Source organism: Salminus brasiliensis, chromosome 9 (genome assembly GCF_030463535.1).
Source record: "Salminus brasiliensis chromosome 9, fSalBra1.hap2, whole genome shotgun sequence".
Lineage (NCBI taxonomy): Eukaryota > Metazoa > Chordata > Actinopteri > Characiformes > Bryconidae > Salminus > Salminus brasiliensis.
Window position 1 is genome coordinate 23,613,141 of NC_132886.1, and position 16,871 is coordinate 23,630,011.

General features: G+C 37.9%; 1 protein-coding gene across 10 annotated transcripts in view; it reads left to right on the forward strand.

Moving 5' to 3' along the window:
- LOC140562348 (uncharacterized) overlaps positions 1 to 16,569 on the forward strand; it is a 28,246-nt gene extending 11,677 nt beyond the window's left edge. For all 10 annotated transcript variants that reach the window (XM_072687897.1, XM_072687896.1, XM_072687901.1 and 7 more), the window contains 9 exons: positions 704 to 736; positions 3,097 to 3,132; positions 3,827 to 3,862; positions 5,693 to 5,725; positions 7,563 to 7,595; positions 8,857 to 8,967; positions 10,033 to 10,057; positions 11,390 to 11,469; positions 14,592 to 16,569. In XM_072687897.1, the coding sequence (XP_072543998.1) occupies positions 704 to 736; positions 3,097 to 3,132; positions 3,827 to 3,862; positions 5,693 to 5,725; positions 7,563 to 7,595; positions 8,857 to 8,967; positions 10,033 to 10,057; positions 11,390 to 11,469; positions 14,592 to 14,605 (401 nt within the window). In that variant the 3' untranslated portion in view covers positions 14,606 to 16,569. The remainder of the gene's footprint in view (positions 1 to 703; positions 737 to 3,096; positions 3,133 to 3,826; positions 3,863 to 5,692; positions 5,726 to 7,562; positions 7,596 to 8,856; positions 8,968 to 10,032; positions 10,058 to 11,389; positions 11,470 to 14,591) is intronic.
- Positions 16,570 to 16,871: the final 302 nt, after the last annotated feature.

The following is a 16,871-nucleotide window of genomic DNA, read 5'->3' on the forward strand; positions in this document are numbered from 1 at the left end:
ACTCTCCCACTGTCACATGTAATGCTCCTGACACTGGAAGGGTTAGGACTGACACATGCGCATCCAGCCACCCCCTTCTTTTCGTACCCTGCCAATGCAACCAGGCAACCAACGTACTATGAGAAAAGCGCTGGGCACACAGTTCTGATGCATCAACTAGCTGACAAAGACAAGAGTCTTTCCAGACAGGTGCCTTTATACTACAATTACTTGCGACTTGTGATTCACTGCACTCAGGTGATCTCCATTTCACTAACTGTAAGAATACTTGCACCAACCTTTGGACCTCTGTTGAATTAGGGGTGAATATTTGCAGTGAATTATTGTATGTATATATATATATATATATATATATATATATATAGAGAGAGAGAGAGAGAGAGAGAGAGAGAGAGGGAGAGAGAGAGTGAGAGAGAGAGAGAGAGAGATTTTTTTATTAACATTACTTGTAGAAATCTATTTTCTCTTTGACATTAAACACCAAATATGTTGACCACGATCCCATTTCTAAAAGCAGGAAAACACCCAAGGGGTGAATCATTTTTATAGGCACTGTAGACAGGTGTCTTCACTTTTTACCTACTCTTTTACCTAACTATTTACCTACTCACTCTGTATATGATGTACTGAAAAAACAACTAGCACACTACTTCTTAATATATGAGTAATGTAATGTAATGTTGATCTTCTTACCATTTAACAGGCAATTCAGTCGCTTCAACAGTGAAACCTACTGGTGAGTCTGGAGAGTTTCTTCCAGTACATACATCTAGACTTCTATAACTATAACTAGCATGTGCTAAATTAAAGGTTTAATTCTGCGACACTAAAGTAACGTTGGCTCAAACATCTTGCACTAGAGCTACCGGGCTAAGGTAGCTAAAAACTAATGGAAGAGTGTAGCCACTTTACAGGCATTACTAGATTTAGAGCTTAGCCTTAACTCAAACTGTTGAATGTTGAATGAGGTCATTCCAAAAGCTTATTATTAGCCTATTATATCCCCTCCATGACCACCTTTAATGTGTTTGTGTGCACTGTCCTCTTTTAGCACCCAATTGTGCCCAAGTCTTAACTGTCTCCCTGATGGTTTGGGGTTGTTTTGAAGAATTCTAGGGTAGTTTTCCTGCACTATTCCATTCGCTTTGTGCACTTTACCAGTTCCACTTGCAGCAACACCGTCCAAGAACATGATGCCACAACCACTATGTTTAACAGTTAACGCTCCTTTACTCTTCCAAACATACCTTTAGTCTTTGTGACCGAACTATTTGTTCTGGTCTGAGAAAAGTGAGAGCTTTTTCTTTGTCGTTGTGGTTAGCTGAAAACATTAGCTTCCAGAATCTTTCAGGCCTACTGTCATCGTACTGTGCCATTCAGACAGATGAATGTAAAGAATTATCAGAAGAGTATGGGTCTACCAGCAGTGGCAAAAATCCAAGTTTATAGGAAATTCTCATCAGAATTGTAGAACATGAAACTGACTGACAGGGACTGACAGAGACCAAAACCGAGTAGATCCCAACACACTACCTGGTATAAACACAAAAGGGCAGGAAAAGAACAAAAGACACCAAGAGAAGGCTGGCTACCCCAAGTGGCAGGGGAAGATTGGGTAAATAAGAGGGAAAGTGGCTTCCCTAAAACAAAGCTATGTCTAAGGCGAGACATAAACAAAATACAAAGAAGACCAGAATTACTGTCCTACTTTTATGTCAGTGAGTAGAGTACTTGAAATATATATATATAGCTTTGGGGTTTCTCTTTTTGTGGGGGGGGGGGGGGCTCTTAAATAGTCCTCCTCTCAGGTATAGGCCACCAGCTGATACCCTCTGATGGCAGTAGGTGTAACTTGCCTGGAACCAGTCTTTAAAAAAGCAGTGTTCTTTTAGAAATTGACTTTGAAAGATCTGCATTGAATCCTAGAAGCAATTCTTGCTTGCAAGCAAAGCGATTTCCATTCACTAGCCATGAAATCTGTTGGCAGTCCCTGTCCATCAGTTTCACCTTTCAGACACAATTCTGATGAGAATTTTTCTGTAGACTGGGATTGTTACCACTGCTGGTAGACCCATATGACCATATGCATCAATACTCCTGCAAATGCAGCTACTTCGCACTATGGTTTTGGGCACGCCCACATGCAGTTACTCCTTATCTACTTTGCGACGTAGTTTCCATACAGGTTTTAAAATTATGGGTGTTAAATGGTTGAATGGTATTGTAGTGAACTTTTACAGGATTCAGAAATGGGTAGTGAAGAGTGGGCCTCTAACTAGCTCAATGTGAAAAACACTTTGTATGTAGTTAAGGACTGTAGTCAGGTTGAACATGCTATTGATCAACCTCTTGTATTCTCATAGCATCATCTTCTATGAATTTTATGAACATTAACCAGATGTTTCTCAAACGGATACACACTGTATGTCCAAAAGTATATACAAATCAATATAGTTATATATTTCCTTCTAATCAGCTATCCTCATGTGCAGCAGTTGATGATACAGGTCCATAGAAATGCACTGCTTATAGAACACCACACTCTGCAGTTGCAGCACATGAGCCTTGGATCACACTGTCCAATGCCAAGCATAGGTTCCCCAGCTTTCAGATCCAGAACTAATCATACAACATCAGTACCTGGCCTCACTAATGCTCACTAAAGAAGTTGAAATGCTCACTAAAGGAGAGGCTATTACTACTCCTATTAATTAGCCATTCAAGCTAAGACAAGCTTCCTATTAATTAGCCATTCTTTTGTTCTGCACTTGGACACATTTCCCATCCTGTCCTTCCTAGGTTCCTGAGTGTATCAGGCAGTTTAATCAGTGCAATGATGAACAGGTTAAAATAAATAAAACTAAATATTATTAAATAAAGTATACTCTAAACTTAACCCTATATTTAACCTTATAAAGAGTCAGTGGAGTTTCAACAGGTAGCTGAAGTAGATAACAGAAAACTGAAGGTTTGGACATGGCCCTCATTTTTTTTTCCACCTGGGTAAACAGAAATGTAGTAGAAGTAATAGAAGTTCTCTCTCAGGTGTGTGTTGTTTATTTTTTAAGTATATGTACATTTTTCTTTCTTCCATAGTGAACCAGACTTCACCAGCTTCATCTAACAATACAGGTATTTCAGACGTTTCTCTGTATGTTCCCTACAGGGAAATTGCTAATCAGAGGCACTGGGTTTTTTATTTTTTTATTTTCCACACCTACAATTGTACAATTTACACAACTCTCTCTAAACGTCATATCCAAAAAAACAAAAAACAAAACAAAACAAAAAAAAACAAATATATATATATATATATTTCCAATTTTATTCCAGCATTGCAAGCCAGAGACTCACGCTTGTAGCTTGATCTTTGCAGCCAAGTATGATTATATTCAAAGCTCATAACTAATATTTTATAACTATAATCTTAGTAGATAAAATATTAATTTTCTGGTAACACTTTATTTTTATTTTTTTTTATTGTGTCTTATTTTTTTGTCCCACACAAATGGCTTATAGATGATCAACTTATCTTAAACAACATTCACCTAAATATCTATTAAATGCAGCTGAACTTTAAATTAAATAAAGTATACTCTAAACTTAACCCGACCTTTAACCATGTCAAGAGTCAGCTGAGTTTTAACAGGTAGCTGAAGTAGATAACAGAAAACTGAAGGTTTGGACATGGCCCTCACAGTCCCCCAACTTTATTTTTTTCCCACCTGGGTGAACAGAAATGTAGTAGAAGTAATAGAAGTTCTCTCTCAGTTGTGTGTTGTTTATTTTTCTCACAAGTATATGTACATTTTTCTTTCTTCCATAGAGAACCAGACTTCACCAGCTTCATCTAACAATACAGGTATTTCAGACATTTCTCTGTATTTAACTCTACTAAACATTCATGGAGATGTCCGCCACATACAGTAACGTAATTTTCCCTACAGGGAAATTGCTAATCAGAGTCAGTGGGTTGATATTTCAGTTTCCACACCTAAAACTGTACAATTTACACAACTCTTGCTAAACATCATATCACACAGTGATTTAATCCAGCGCAGTTTGATGATCTCAGATGCACATGATTCAACCCAACAGTAATTACCACATTTTTAGAGTCCATTACTTTGTAAAATCCCTTGATTAGCAGGCTGCTATTCTTGTTGCAGCATCAAGGAAAAGTTTGCCAAACATCATACAGTCTTTTCAGCTTTTGCTAGCGTAACCTCAACCAAGAGAAATACCTTACTTGTCTTATTTACTTAATTGTTATTTTCTGTAAGACCATGTCCAGTCTGAGACCTCATAGGGGCTTTAGTCCAGTGCTACCATATGACCATCACAGTGAGCACAGTGATTTCAATTTGGTTCATACATCATATTCTGATAGCATTGGACATTACACTAGTTCACTATGAAGGCACACACATCTTCCACCAATTTTTCACGGTTTCTACATAATTCAGTGGCTGATGTGTAAATAAGGCATTTAAATAGGCTTAGTGTATTTACTTTGATGATTTAAGGTAAAATCTCAGAAAACTTTTAGCCAACATCCTATCACAACTTCAGCAGCTGCCTAATGAAGTCACAGTCATCATTTGGGAGAACCAAAAAAGAGTTGGAGGAGGTGTTAAGGCCCCCGTTAAAACTGGCCTAGAGCCTCCCCGGTCCTCTTTTATAGCAATGGTTCTCAAAACAGTCCTCAGGGAGCCCCAGATGTTTAATTTTCCTGCTCTGTGTTGCCATTTGGGTCAGAGCAAAAGAAAATATACCACCTGGGGGTTCCTGAAGACTGGTTTGTGAATCTCCAATTTCAAATTTTATTCCAGCATTGCAAGCCGGAGACTCTCACTAGTAGCTTGATCTTTACAGCCAAGTATAATTATATTCAAAGCTCATAACTAATATTTTATAACTTTTAGTAGATAAAAATGTAATTTTCTAATAACACTTTTTTTATTATTGTGTCTTATTTTTTTGGTCCCACACAAATGCTTTATAGATGATCAGCTTATCTTAAACAACATTTCCCATAAATATCTATTAAATGCAGCTAAACTCTAAATAAAATAGAGTATACTCTAAACTTAACCCAATCTTTAAGCTTGTTAAGAGTCAGCGGAGTTTCAACGGGTAGCTGAAGTAGATAACAGACAACTGAAGGTTTGGACATGGCCCTCATAGTCCCCCAACTTAAACACCATTGAGTGGTGGCCCAATAATCTCACAGAGCTAGAAGGAAGAATGGGTGACAACCCCCTAAACAATAATTAAAAGACTCTTAGCTGGCTACAAAAAGCACTTACAAGCTGTGATTATTGCCAAAGACTGGTGTTACTAAATACTGACCATACAGGATACCCAAACCTTTGCTTCAAGCCCCTCCCATGTTTTGTTATTTTGAAACTGTAAAGGATGCTCTCTTTTCTATTCACAGTATATTACATTTTGACCGTGGCGTCCGGACATATGCATGCCACTGTAATTGCACTACTGTTTTAAGAGTTGCCTTCATGCACTCTGTGACTTTAAGGTACCCTTTTGGACCCTGTTGTTCCTTCTGGGGGTTCATTTACATTGTTTTCCACCTGGGTGAACAGAAATGTAGTAGAAGGAATAGAACTTCTCTCTCAGGTGTGTGTTGTTTATTTTTCTCATAAGTATATGTACATTTTTCTTTCTTCCATAGAGAACCAGGCTGATGCTTCACCTAACAATACAGGTATTTCAGACGTTTCTCTGTATTTAACTCTACTAAACAATCATGGAGATGTCCGCCACATACAGTAACTTCATGTTCCCTACAGGGAAATTGCTAATCAGAGTCACTGGGTTGATATTTTAGTTTCCACACCTACAACTGTACAATTTACACAACTCTCACTAAACATCATATCCAAAATCTTGTGATTTAATCCAGCACAGTTTGATGATCTCAGATGCACATGATTCAACCCAACAGTAATTACCACATTTTTAGAGTTCTCTACTTTGTAAAATCCCTTGATTAGCAGGCTGCTATTCCTGTTGCAGCATCAAGGAAAAGATTGCCAAACATCATACAGTCTTTTCAGCTTTTGCTAGCGTTACCTCAACCAAGAGAAATACCTTTAATGTCTTATTTACTTAATTGTCTTATTTTCTGTAAGACCATGTCCAGTCTGAGACCTCATAGGGGCTTTAGTCCAGTGCTACCATATGACCATCACAGTGAGCACAGTGATTTCAATTTGGTTCATACATCATATTCTGATAGCATTGGACATTACACTAGTTCACTATGAAGGCACACACATCTTCCACCAATTTTTCACGGTTTCTACATAATTCAGTGGCTGATGTGTAAATAAGGCATTTAAATAGGCTTAGTGTATTTACTCTGATGATTTAAGGTAAAATCTCAGAAAACTTTTAGCCAACATCCTATCACAACTTCAGCAGCTGCCTAATGAAGTCACAGTCATCATTTGGGAGAACCAAAAAAGAGTTGGAGGAGGTGTTAAGGCCCCCGTTAAAACTGGCCTAGAGCCTCCCCGGTCCTCTTTTATAGCAATGGTTCTCAAAACAGTCCTCAGGGAGCCCCAGATGTTTAATTTTCCTGCTCTGTGTTGCCATTTGGGTCAGAGCAAAAGAAAATATACCACCTGGGGGTTCCTGAAGACTGGTTTGTGAATCTCCAATTTTTAAATTTTATTCCAGCATTGCAAGCCGGAGACTCTCACTAGTAGCTTGATCTTTACAGCCAAGTATAATTATATTCAAAGCTCATAACTAATATTTTATAACTTTTAGTAGATAAAAATGTAATTTTCTAATAACACTTTTTTTATTATTGTGTCTTATTTTTTTGGTCCCACACAAATGCTTTATAGATGATCAGCTTATCTTAAACAACATTTCCCATAAATATCTATTAAATGCAGCTAAACTCTAAATAAAATAGAGTATACTCTAAACTTAACCCAATCTTTAAGCTTGTTAAGAGTCAGCGGAGTTTCAACGGGTAGCTGAAGTAGATAACAGACAACTGAAGGTTTGGACATGGCCCTCATAGTCCCCCAACTTAAACACCATTGAGTGGCGGCCCAATAATCTCACAGAGCTAGAAGGAAGAATGGGTGACAACCCCCTAAACAATAATTAAAAGACTCTTAGCTGGCTACAAAAAGCACTTACAAGCTGTGATTATTGCCAAAGACTGGTGTTACTAAATACTGACCATACAGGATACCCAAACCTTTGCTTCAAGCCCCTCCCATGTTTTGTTATTTTGAAACTGTAAAGGATGCTCTCTTTTCTATTCACAGTATATTACATTTTGACCGTGGCGTCCGGACATATGCATGCCACTGTAATTGCACTACTGTTTTAAGAGTTGCCTTCATGCACTCTGTGACTTTAAGGTACCCTTTTGGACCCTGTTGTTCCTTCTGAGGGTTCATTTACATTGTTTTCCACCTGGGTGAACAGAAATGTAGTAGAAGGAATAGAACTTCTCTCTCAGGTGTGTGTTGTTTATTTTTCTCATAAGTATATGTACATTTTTCTTTCTTCCATAGAGAACCAGACTGATGCTTCACTTGACAATACAGGTATTTCAGACGTTTCTCTGTATTTAACTCTACTAAACATTCATGGAGATGTCCGCCACATACAGTAACTTCATGTTCCCTACAGGGAAATTGCTAATCAGAGTCACTGGGTTGATATTTTAGTTTCCACATCTACAACTGTACAATTTACACAACTCACTAAACATCATATCCAAAATCTTGTGATTTAATCCAGCACAGTTTGATGATCTCAGATGCACATGATTCAACCCAACAGTAATTACCACATTTTTAGAGTCCATTACTTTGTAAAATCCCTTGATTAGCAGGCTGCTATTCCTGTTGCAGCATCAAGGAAAAGTTTGCCAAACATCATACAGTCTTTTCAGCATTTGCTAGCGTAACCTCAACCAAGAGAAATACATTTCATGTCTTATTTACTTAATTGTTATTTTCTGTAAGACCATGTCCAGTCTGAGACCTCATAGGGGCTTTAGTCCAGTGCTACCATATGACCATCACAGTGAGCACAGTGATTTCAATTTGGTTCATACATCATATTCTGATAGCATTGGACATTACACTAGTTCACTATGAAGGCACACACATCTTCCACCAAACAAGGTTTCTACATAATTCAGTGGCTGATGTGTAAATAAGGCATTTAAATAGGCTTAGTGTATTTACTCTGATGTATTTGCAGTGTTGTGGACAGGAACCAGGGGTCCTGTCACAGATACAGCCATTTCATTTGTTATCCAAAAGCACCAGTGAAGCTTTGGAGTTTTTTATGTAATGCTACAAATGTTATGCAAATGCTACTATGTTGCTTTACAACACCCTGCATTTTACAACAACACGTTTGCAACATGTTCTGCGGGGGAGCTTTTAGAGGTATTGAACAGGCGCCCGGTTCCTATGACTGCGGTTGTAAGAATAAGTCCAACTCAGTAAGTTTCTCTACAATGATGCATTCATTACCAAATTTGAGTGACTTTGTTTATAATTGAAAATTTTAAAGATGCAGAAATTTTTAAATAAACAGGGATTTGGCTTATGTGAGTGTGTTGAAAGGTTCTTTGGGGAAACAAAAGTGGTATTAAATAGGGAATAGGAAAATAAACACCTCTGTACTACGTTGTACAACAAGCAAAATATTGTAATACACTAAAACCTGAATTTCATCTTCTTATACAACATGATGCTCAAGCAGAGATCATATTCAGAATGTGAATCAGTATGTCCTGTCACTTTATCCATACAGCAGATAGTAGATATAGTGTTGTTGTTTTTTTTTCAGATGTTCCCGATAATAAAAAATACCTTTGGATTCTGATGCCTGTGGGAGTTGCTACTTTGGCTGCAGCGATGTATTTCAGGTCCAAATTTTTCAAAGTCCACCATCACCCAGGTATTTATCAAAAGCCTCAAATATGACATATTGTTACTTTTTTAATAAACACACAGTCACTCTCAAACTGAAATCTGATATACGATCCTATATGCATAAATCTATAAGGATTGGCCATATATTTCAAAGTATGTGTACATAAAGGGACACAAAAGAGCAAAGGTACTGAATGTTCCTAGAGATACGGTTAGACAAGATTACAGTTACAGGAACACTGGCTATGCTACCTTGATCTATCAGAAGGAAGAAGCCGGCTGCCACCAAATTTCTGAGGTGGCAGGTGGTCAAAAACCCTCAAGTGACTGCAGAAGACCTGCAGGAAGATTCCATTTCAGCACACTAAGGAGCATTCTCCATACCAATCTGCTCAAATCCAGATAAATAAGCCAGAAAAGTTTTGGGCTCATGTTCTGTAGAGCTATGGATCAGTTGTATGTCTGGATGAGGAAGAAGAAGCATATGCTGAAAAGAGCACCCTGCTTTTCCTCATCTGTCACTGGAAACTTGCAGTCTTGGACCATCATGCCTTCTGTGAGGAAACTAACATCTGGGCATCATTGGAGCTTCCTAAAGGACAATGATCCCAATCATACAAATTCCTGTAGTTTTCACTTTAACAGTGTCATTCTGTGTGAATGTGGAGAAAGCATGTGTTCTGTTAGTTGTGTTGAACTACTGAAATTGGTCCAAACTACATTTTGACTGGATCTGTATATATTTCTGAATGTGGAAATATGGCTGAAATGCAGTATATACTCTATATTTGAAACGTTGAAAGGTTTATGTTGTATATGAGGGAATTTTATAGTTTCTAATATGTGCCATATATTTAAAATCTGTATATTGCCATGTATCAGATTTCTAGATTGACTGGTTATAGTTTGCCATAGTCTGCCAAACAACAAACTAACTAATTGAACATTTCCAGAGAAAAGTGCTTCTGTGGTCAGAAATTGAGCCTTTATGAAAGGCTAGATGATTACTAGCATAAACAGTGGAAAATGATAAGCTATAGATTGATATTGGCTTCATCTCTTTTTCTCTCTTTTTGTTTTTCCTTTTCAGAGACAACAGATAATGGAACTGAGAAGTGAGTATTTGAGTTGATTGGGAGATCAGACACTAAGGCAGCTTCTTGCAGCACCATGTTAAGACCACCTCATGGCCTTCTCTTCTTGCAGTGCTTAACCAAAGTGCTGAACTTATTAGTTTCTTTGTGCTCTCTTAATGTATGTTCACCATGCAGAGGTTGAAGCAACCAAATATATGGATTAGAAGCAACCATCTCTACTGTCATTGTACAAGCACAACAGTACTGAATTGGAATTTCCATTCTGGATTCTATTAGTAAAAACAGGATTTAACACTTCTTTAATGCAGTCTTTGATGTGGAAATGTGACACAGAGAAGAATTACAGTAGAAGTAGACTAGTTCGTGTGTTTAACACCTGTAACATTAATGGCTGGTTTGCGAATATACTAAGCAATGTAAACACTGAGGTAAGATTAGCTTTAAAAGTCATTGGGCCTGCAGTCCAAAGAGTCTTAAACCCTTCAGTGGTTTGGAGGACTGAGGTCTGATTCCGCTCTGATTCCTGAGGTCTCCATTTTCCTTTGGACTTTTTTGCAGTTTGATACATCACATCCTTCTCTGGTGCCTCTATGCTTCTACACATGTGGGCAAAATTGTTGGTAACCCTTGGTGAATGAAAAAAAAACCCACAATGGTCACTGAAACGTCCCTTTGGTCACATTATTTTCAGAGCTACCATCATTTCTGTCCAGGCCTGTTTAATAAGTTTACTTTTTAAAATAATTCTGTTAAAGCATGGTTTAAAATCAATGTCGGATTTTCATTGGTTAATTTTCATTGCATTTTTATTTATTATTACTTTTGTCAGGTTCAAGTTATTTCTGTGATCATTGTGGGTTTTTCTTTCATTAACCGAGGGGTACTAACAATTTTGTCCACGTGTGTATATGTGGCATATACAGGTCTGCTAAAATGGATTCAAACATTCAACAATGCCATATGCCTCTAAAAAGACAACCTGCATGACCTTCCCTTACTCTAGAAGGTCCTTGCTCTAGTATGTTCATCAGCCTTTTTTCTTCTGCTGTAAAGTGCTCCTTGGTCCTTAATGTTTATATGAATGAAAACAGTAAGCCTGTACTACTGTTACGTTGCCATCAAGTCCTTGTGTTCTTTAGTAAGACTGCATAGGCTTTTGTTTGTTGCCTGTTGAAGATGTTGAAGGGCCTTTAGTGCTGTATGTCTGGAGACTGCAGCAGTGATTTCCAGTCCTGCTGTTGGAGCACCCCTAATGCAGAGTTCACACTACACTACGATGATGTTATATGGTGAAATGTGGTTCTGTCTGTGGTGCTAACAGCGTTCTGTCATTGCTTCCATGTCACTTAGTGCTTCGTTCCAGAGGACGGAAAGTAACAAAGATGGGGTCATGCTGCTGGGAGTGAAAACATCAGGTGCTGAGGAGAACGGTATGTTACTCAGTTTTGTGGTTTATAAGAGCAGCGATTTTAATACCAGCACTGATTCAGTTATACAAAATATTGCACCCATAATTCTTATACAGGTTGAGCTTTAGACACCACAAGTAGATCCCAGAATCTAGCTCTGAGTTGTCCACAATGAATATTAAATGTGGTACACCTTTATTTTTGTTCACGATCTAATCTGATATTTATTGGGGTTTTGAAGGAGAATTTTCAACCTTCCCATAAAATCCAGTCGCAGAGAGTGGTTTAACCTCTTAAAAAGCCTATGGACCACCACTCTCTGCGACTGGATAGGAAGGTTGGAAATTCTCCTTTTTAATCTTTGTTAAAAAATATTTTTTAAACTATTACCAAAGATTAGCCCAACCCAAGTCCCTGCAGTTACTGAACAATACACTTTAGTGTGTAACAAGCCTTGGAGCGTCTTTACCGTGGGGTAATGGGACCGTTGGGTCATTATGTCTACAACACAAATATAGTCATCGTTTTTAGCCATAGAACTAATATTTACTGTCCAAACCCACCAATGCATGATTTCCTATTTATTTGATTTTTTCAAAGCCCATTTCCAAAAAATGGGACCACCACCAGGATCTTGGCCTAGCCCATTCCTAGAAATCGATAGCCAACTTCGACCAGGCACTTCAAAAACTTCAAAAACTCAGCCAGTCTTTACACGCTCTCCTCACTGATTGAGTTCAGAGGCATCTTCTGAAGCCAAAGCAGCTCTGGGAGTGCTGGAAGAAGGAGCAGATCTAATCCTGTTTTCTCCTCCAAATTGTTCCTTTCCTCCCCCTCAGCTGCCCACATTGCTCCCTCTATTGCTTTTTTATCAGGGGCTCCGCTTCCATTTACTTAGAGGAAACCGAGTTCTTTTAATATCACATTGTTGCTTCGGGCTTGGCCAAGGGAAGGTGTTTCCTGCTGTTTATCCCTCCACCTCTTTCCCCTCACTCCACCCCTTAAAGACCATTGGAAAATGGCCACTTCCTCTGCCATATATTGCCCGTTTTGGAGAGGGGGCATTGTGTGGCACTGGAAGCTCGCAATAGCCTTTTTGTGTCCCTAGACTGTAGCCCTGTAGTCTTTCGCGCTTTCCGAGAAAAAGGGAGGGTTTTTAACGTCACTGTTGTCGCGTGGATTCCACATGGAACCTAGAAGCATTATCACACTTGCAGCATCTTTACCTTTGAAGTAGAAACGCAGGCACTAGCTTTAATCAGTGTTTGTGGCTACGTGACAGGGGAAATGGTGTCAGCACGTAAGAATGTGTCTCCTAGGACTTGACCAAGTGCTGTGACTCTAAACAGCTATTGTTGCAGTCAATACAGCATTGTGAGTATCTATGTGTGTTCCTATTTACTTATTGTTGGAGCGTTGAGTGGCTCCACAATATTGTGCTGAGCAGTGGTCAGTTGGCAGAATGTCAGTACATAAACACAGCACGTTCCATGCTCACGCTTTTGTTTGTCTGTGCTCATCCACACGCTACAGGAACGTTTAGCAGAAAAAAGAAAGTAAGAAATGAACATTCCCAAATCTTGCAACACTGAAGGCGCTTTTATGAAATCTAGAACTCAGAGAACTCTACATAATTTTACTTTACAGTGGACGTATGGAGTGAAAATAGGCTGTAGATACAAAAGCAAATGGCTTAAAAATTTTTTTTTTTTTTTTTTTTACAATGTTTGGGACATTTTGTGAAATGCCAAAAAAGTATCCTGCTTTGGGTAGGAAAGATGGACTGTGTTCAAACAGTTCTCAAAGCTTGACTGCAAGGGATTTTGCTCTTTCACCATCTACAGCACATAATATTGTGGAAAGATTCAGGGAATCCAGGGAAATCTCAGTTCATGTAGGGCAAGGCCGGAAACCATTGTTGAATGTGCATGACCTTCAAGCCCTCAGACAGCGTTTCTTGAGAAACAGTCATGCTACTGTGATAAATATAGCCACATTGGGCGCAGGAGCTCTTCGGAAAACCGCTGTCATTTAACACACAGTCTACCGCTGCATCAGGAAATGCAACTTGTTAAGGCACTCAAAGCCATGCATCAGATCTCTGCGGAAATGCCACTGAGTTATCCAGGCCTGAGCTCATCTCAGATTAACCCGAAAGACAGTGTAGACATGAGGAGGTCAGATGAGTCCACGCTTCTTGTATCAAGCACTCCACTCCAGTTAGTATCCTCAATTTCTAAACTAAAAAACTAAATAGGAAATCTGATGTAGCATAGCTGTAAATATCCTTTTGTCCCAGTGTTTTTTAGTGTGCTGCATTTGTTCATGTTTACAAAATACAGTTAAATAAGTCAAAGTAAGTTTTAAAAAGGCATGAATGTATTAACCAATAACAGATTCTTGTTTTATTGCCTTTTAAATGTCCTAACTTTTCTTAGTATGAGCTGATCACATGCTGCATAATCAGGCCAAAAACTTTAACCTAGCAGCTAATTGACAGTACTGGCCCTCGCACATAATTAGCATAGGTGTGTCCAGTTCAATTTTACAGTGATCAAAATTTATGATACACTTAATTGTCTACATGAAAATGTAATGAGAGAAAAGTATGTTTTTCCTCTCATTTCAGTGAAAGTTAAGTAAAACATACAAATCATGGAAAACTTATACGTAATTACACTTCATCAAGTACTCACCACCTCTGCTAGAAAGGCTTGTCTGTGAGGATGCGAAATCATAATCATAGGCTTGTTTAAGGAACAAGATGACTTGTGGACAGGAGACCTTAACACAGTGGAGATTGGCTATGATGTTTGTGAACAAATGACTAAGATTTTCTGACCATTTGAAAGTTCCACAGTGACCTCTAGTGGGGACAATACCAAGTTGCATTAATTTCCTTCTAAAAAATAAAAAAGGCATTGTGTGGAGGTTCTTTAAACTGTTAAACCAACTGTTCTTTACTCTTTCTTGTTCCGATATATATATATATATATATATATATATATATATATATATATATATATATATATATATATATATAATTTAGGGAACCTTTATTTTTGTGTAGATATTGCTAAACACAAAGTATTAGCAAAATTATTGTATCCATTGAAATAATCTCTCTTAATTTTGTGATGTAGCTGCAGCAAAATAAGCAGAAGGAAGATCTGAGGCAAGAAGCTAAAGAAGCAGAAGATGGAACCTGGGACCTACACTGTCACTACACTGATTAAAATGGAAGACAAAGACCAAACGCTCGGATTATGTTTGTCTGGGATGTGGTGAATTGGAATGGTAGATTTTGAATGTATTTGTGTACAGTGAATTGGAAGCCTGGGTTAATATAAATAAAGCTGGGCAAAATAAGCTTTGTTGTTAAGCCAACATTTCCAGACAAAAACAGCATGATTCAGGTGCATTGCTGTTGCAGGAAAGATATGTCTGTTGTGTTATATGTTCTTATTATCATATCATTTCAGGGGGCCACAATTCTCACACTAATGTTTTAGAACACTCTCAAAATGCTTTTCTTGTTTAGCCATTCTAGCACTGACTTTCTGACAGCTAACTGACCTGTCAAACCTGCAGCCCTGAGTCTTCTGTTCTTTACGGCTGAAACTGAGACTTGGTCCAGTGTTAAGTTTTTCAGAAACCTGTCTTCTGGTTCTGTTGAGGATTTGAGTCAGTCTGACCTGTTCCAGACCTCCTCAGTATTTTCTCAGTTTTTAATCTTTTGATGGTGTAGAAACTGTTCTCATCACACTCTCTAGAGCTCTAATAGTCTATCTGTGTTTCTTTAAGTGTCTTTTTCAAGCTATTATGAAAGCAATACAGATATGCAATGCTTTCTAATGACTGTGGTAGAGAGTGCACAGTCACAGTCTGTTCCAACACTGCTTTTATGCTACAGATTTGTAGGTTCATAATTGGAAATGGTGTGAATCAATTTTCCAGGTTTAATATACTTCCATTGCTACAGAGCAGCAGTAAAATGTTAACCAATGACTTTCCTAAAAATGTATTTTCTATGTTTAGTTCATTTTGTATCCTTATAAGGCCTGTCCGTCTACTGCTTATCTTTGTACCATTTTGGATGACTACACTTTGTAACATTTCAGGTTATTCAATGAACTTGAACAGATTAAATTTCAATAAAACAGGACAAATTGGGGGTGTTCTAAAACTTCAACAAATATGTATACAAGAATTGTTTTTCCACTTTTAACAGTTTACATCTCAATTTTTCCCAAACTGGAGAGTAACGATAAAGCTGAACAGTCATGGTAGTCAGAGTGAGCTTTTTTGGAGCTTCTGGAGTGTTCTGGTTGGCATTTCAAGACCACAGTAATCGGCTACAACCATTAATGACACATTTCTGTTGAATTATGATTGCATCATTTTATACTTTGCCCCCGACTATTTGATTATTACAGATACGTTTATGGTTGTTTGGTTTCACTTCAGAGTCGTGATTGTGCGGAAAGCATGACTACAGTAAATGAGGATCCCGCTGCAGATGGAAATCATAGACTATGATTGAAAGCAGTCTCCTCAAAGCTTGAAGTAGAGTTTGAAAGACAACGTGCTACTGATGCAGATTCATGCTTTAACCAGATTTTAATTCATTCTTCACACTTTAATAGTGATGAGTTGTATTAAAGTCACAGCTGAATTAAGTTAGAACTGCTTATTAAGGTTTTGTTAGACAGACTCTTTACAGGGCATGTTTTTCATAATGGTGAAAAAGTGTTTTGTATATTTTGTCACCATATCATGCTTGTGATGTACATATGAATCATGTTTTTATTGGTTTTCATTACATTGTTATTTCTTATCATGTCATTAATTCTGGAAACTACCAGCATTGACACAGTCTACCATACACTGAATTGAATACTACTACAGATTTACACATTACACATTTGTCTAATTTTTTCAGTATAACAGTTTAATCAGATTTGTAAAAACTTGGTACCATTTAAGCTGAAGAAACTATAACTCTAAAGCCACTCTTGCCTAATGTATTTAAAGCACACATCAGGTTTTATTGTGACAAGCTTCTAAGCATTTCACAATGTGTTCTCATTTTCAGATTAATAAAGGAAATGTGTAAAATAATGGAGTTGCATTATTGGGTGCTGATATAAGAGTTTGTGTCTAATCTGTTGACATTACCCACAAGCTATACTCTTAAAATGGGCTTCTTCAAAAATGGTTCTAGATAGAACCATGACAACTCAAAGAACATTTTGAACATTTTGAAACTTTTGCCTTCCTTAAATGGTTCTTTAAAGAGTGTACCATAGTAGTAGTCACAAACCAGATGTGGATTTATGAAGAGTGTGGGATAATTGCTAATAGCTACGAATGGAATGAGTTTTTACCTTCATTGCACACAGGGTGAACCACAGGCCTAGTCT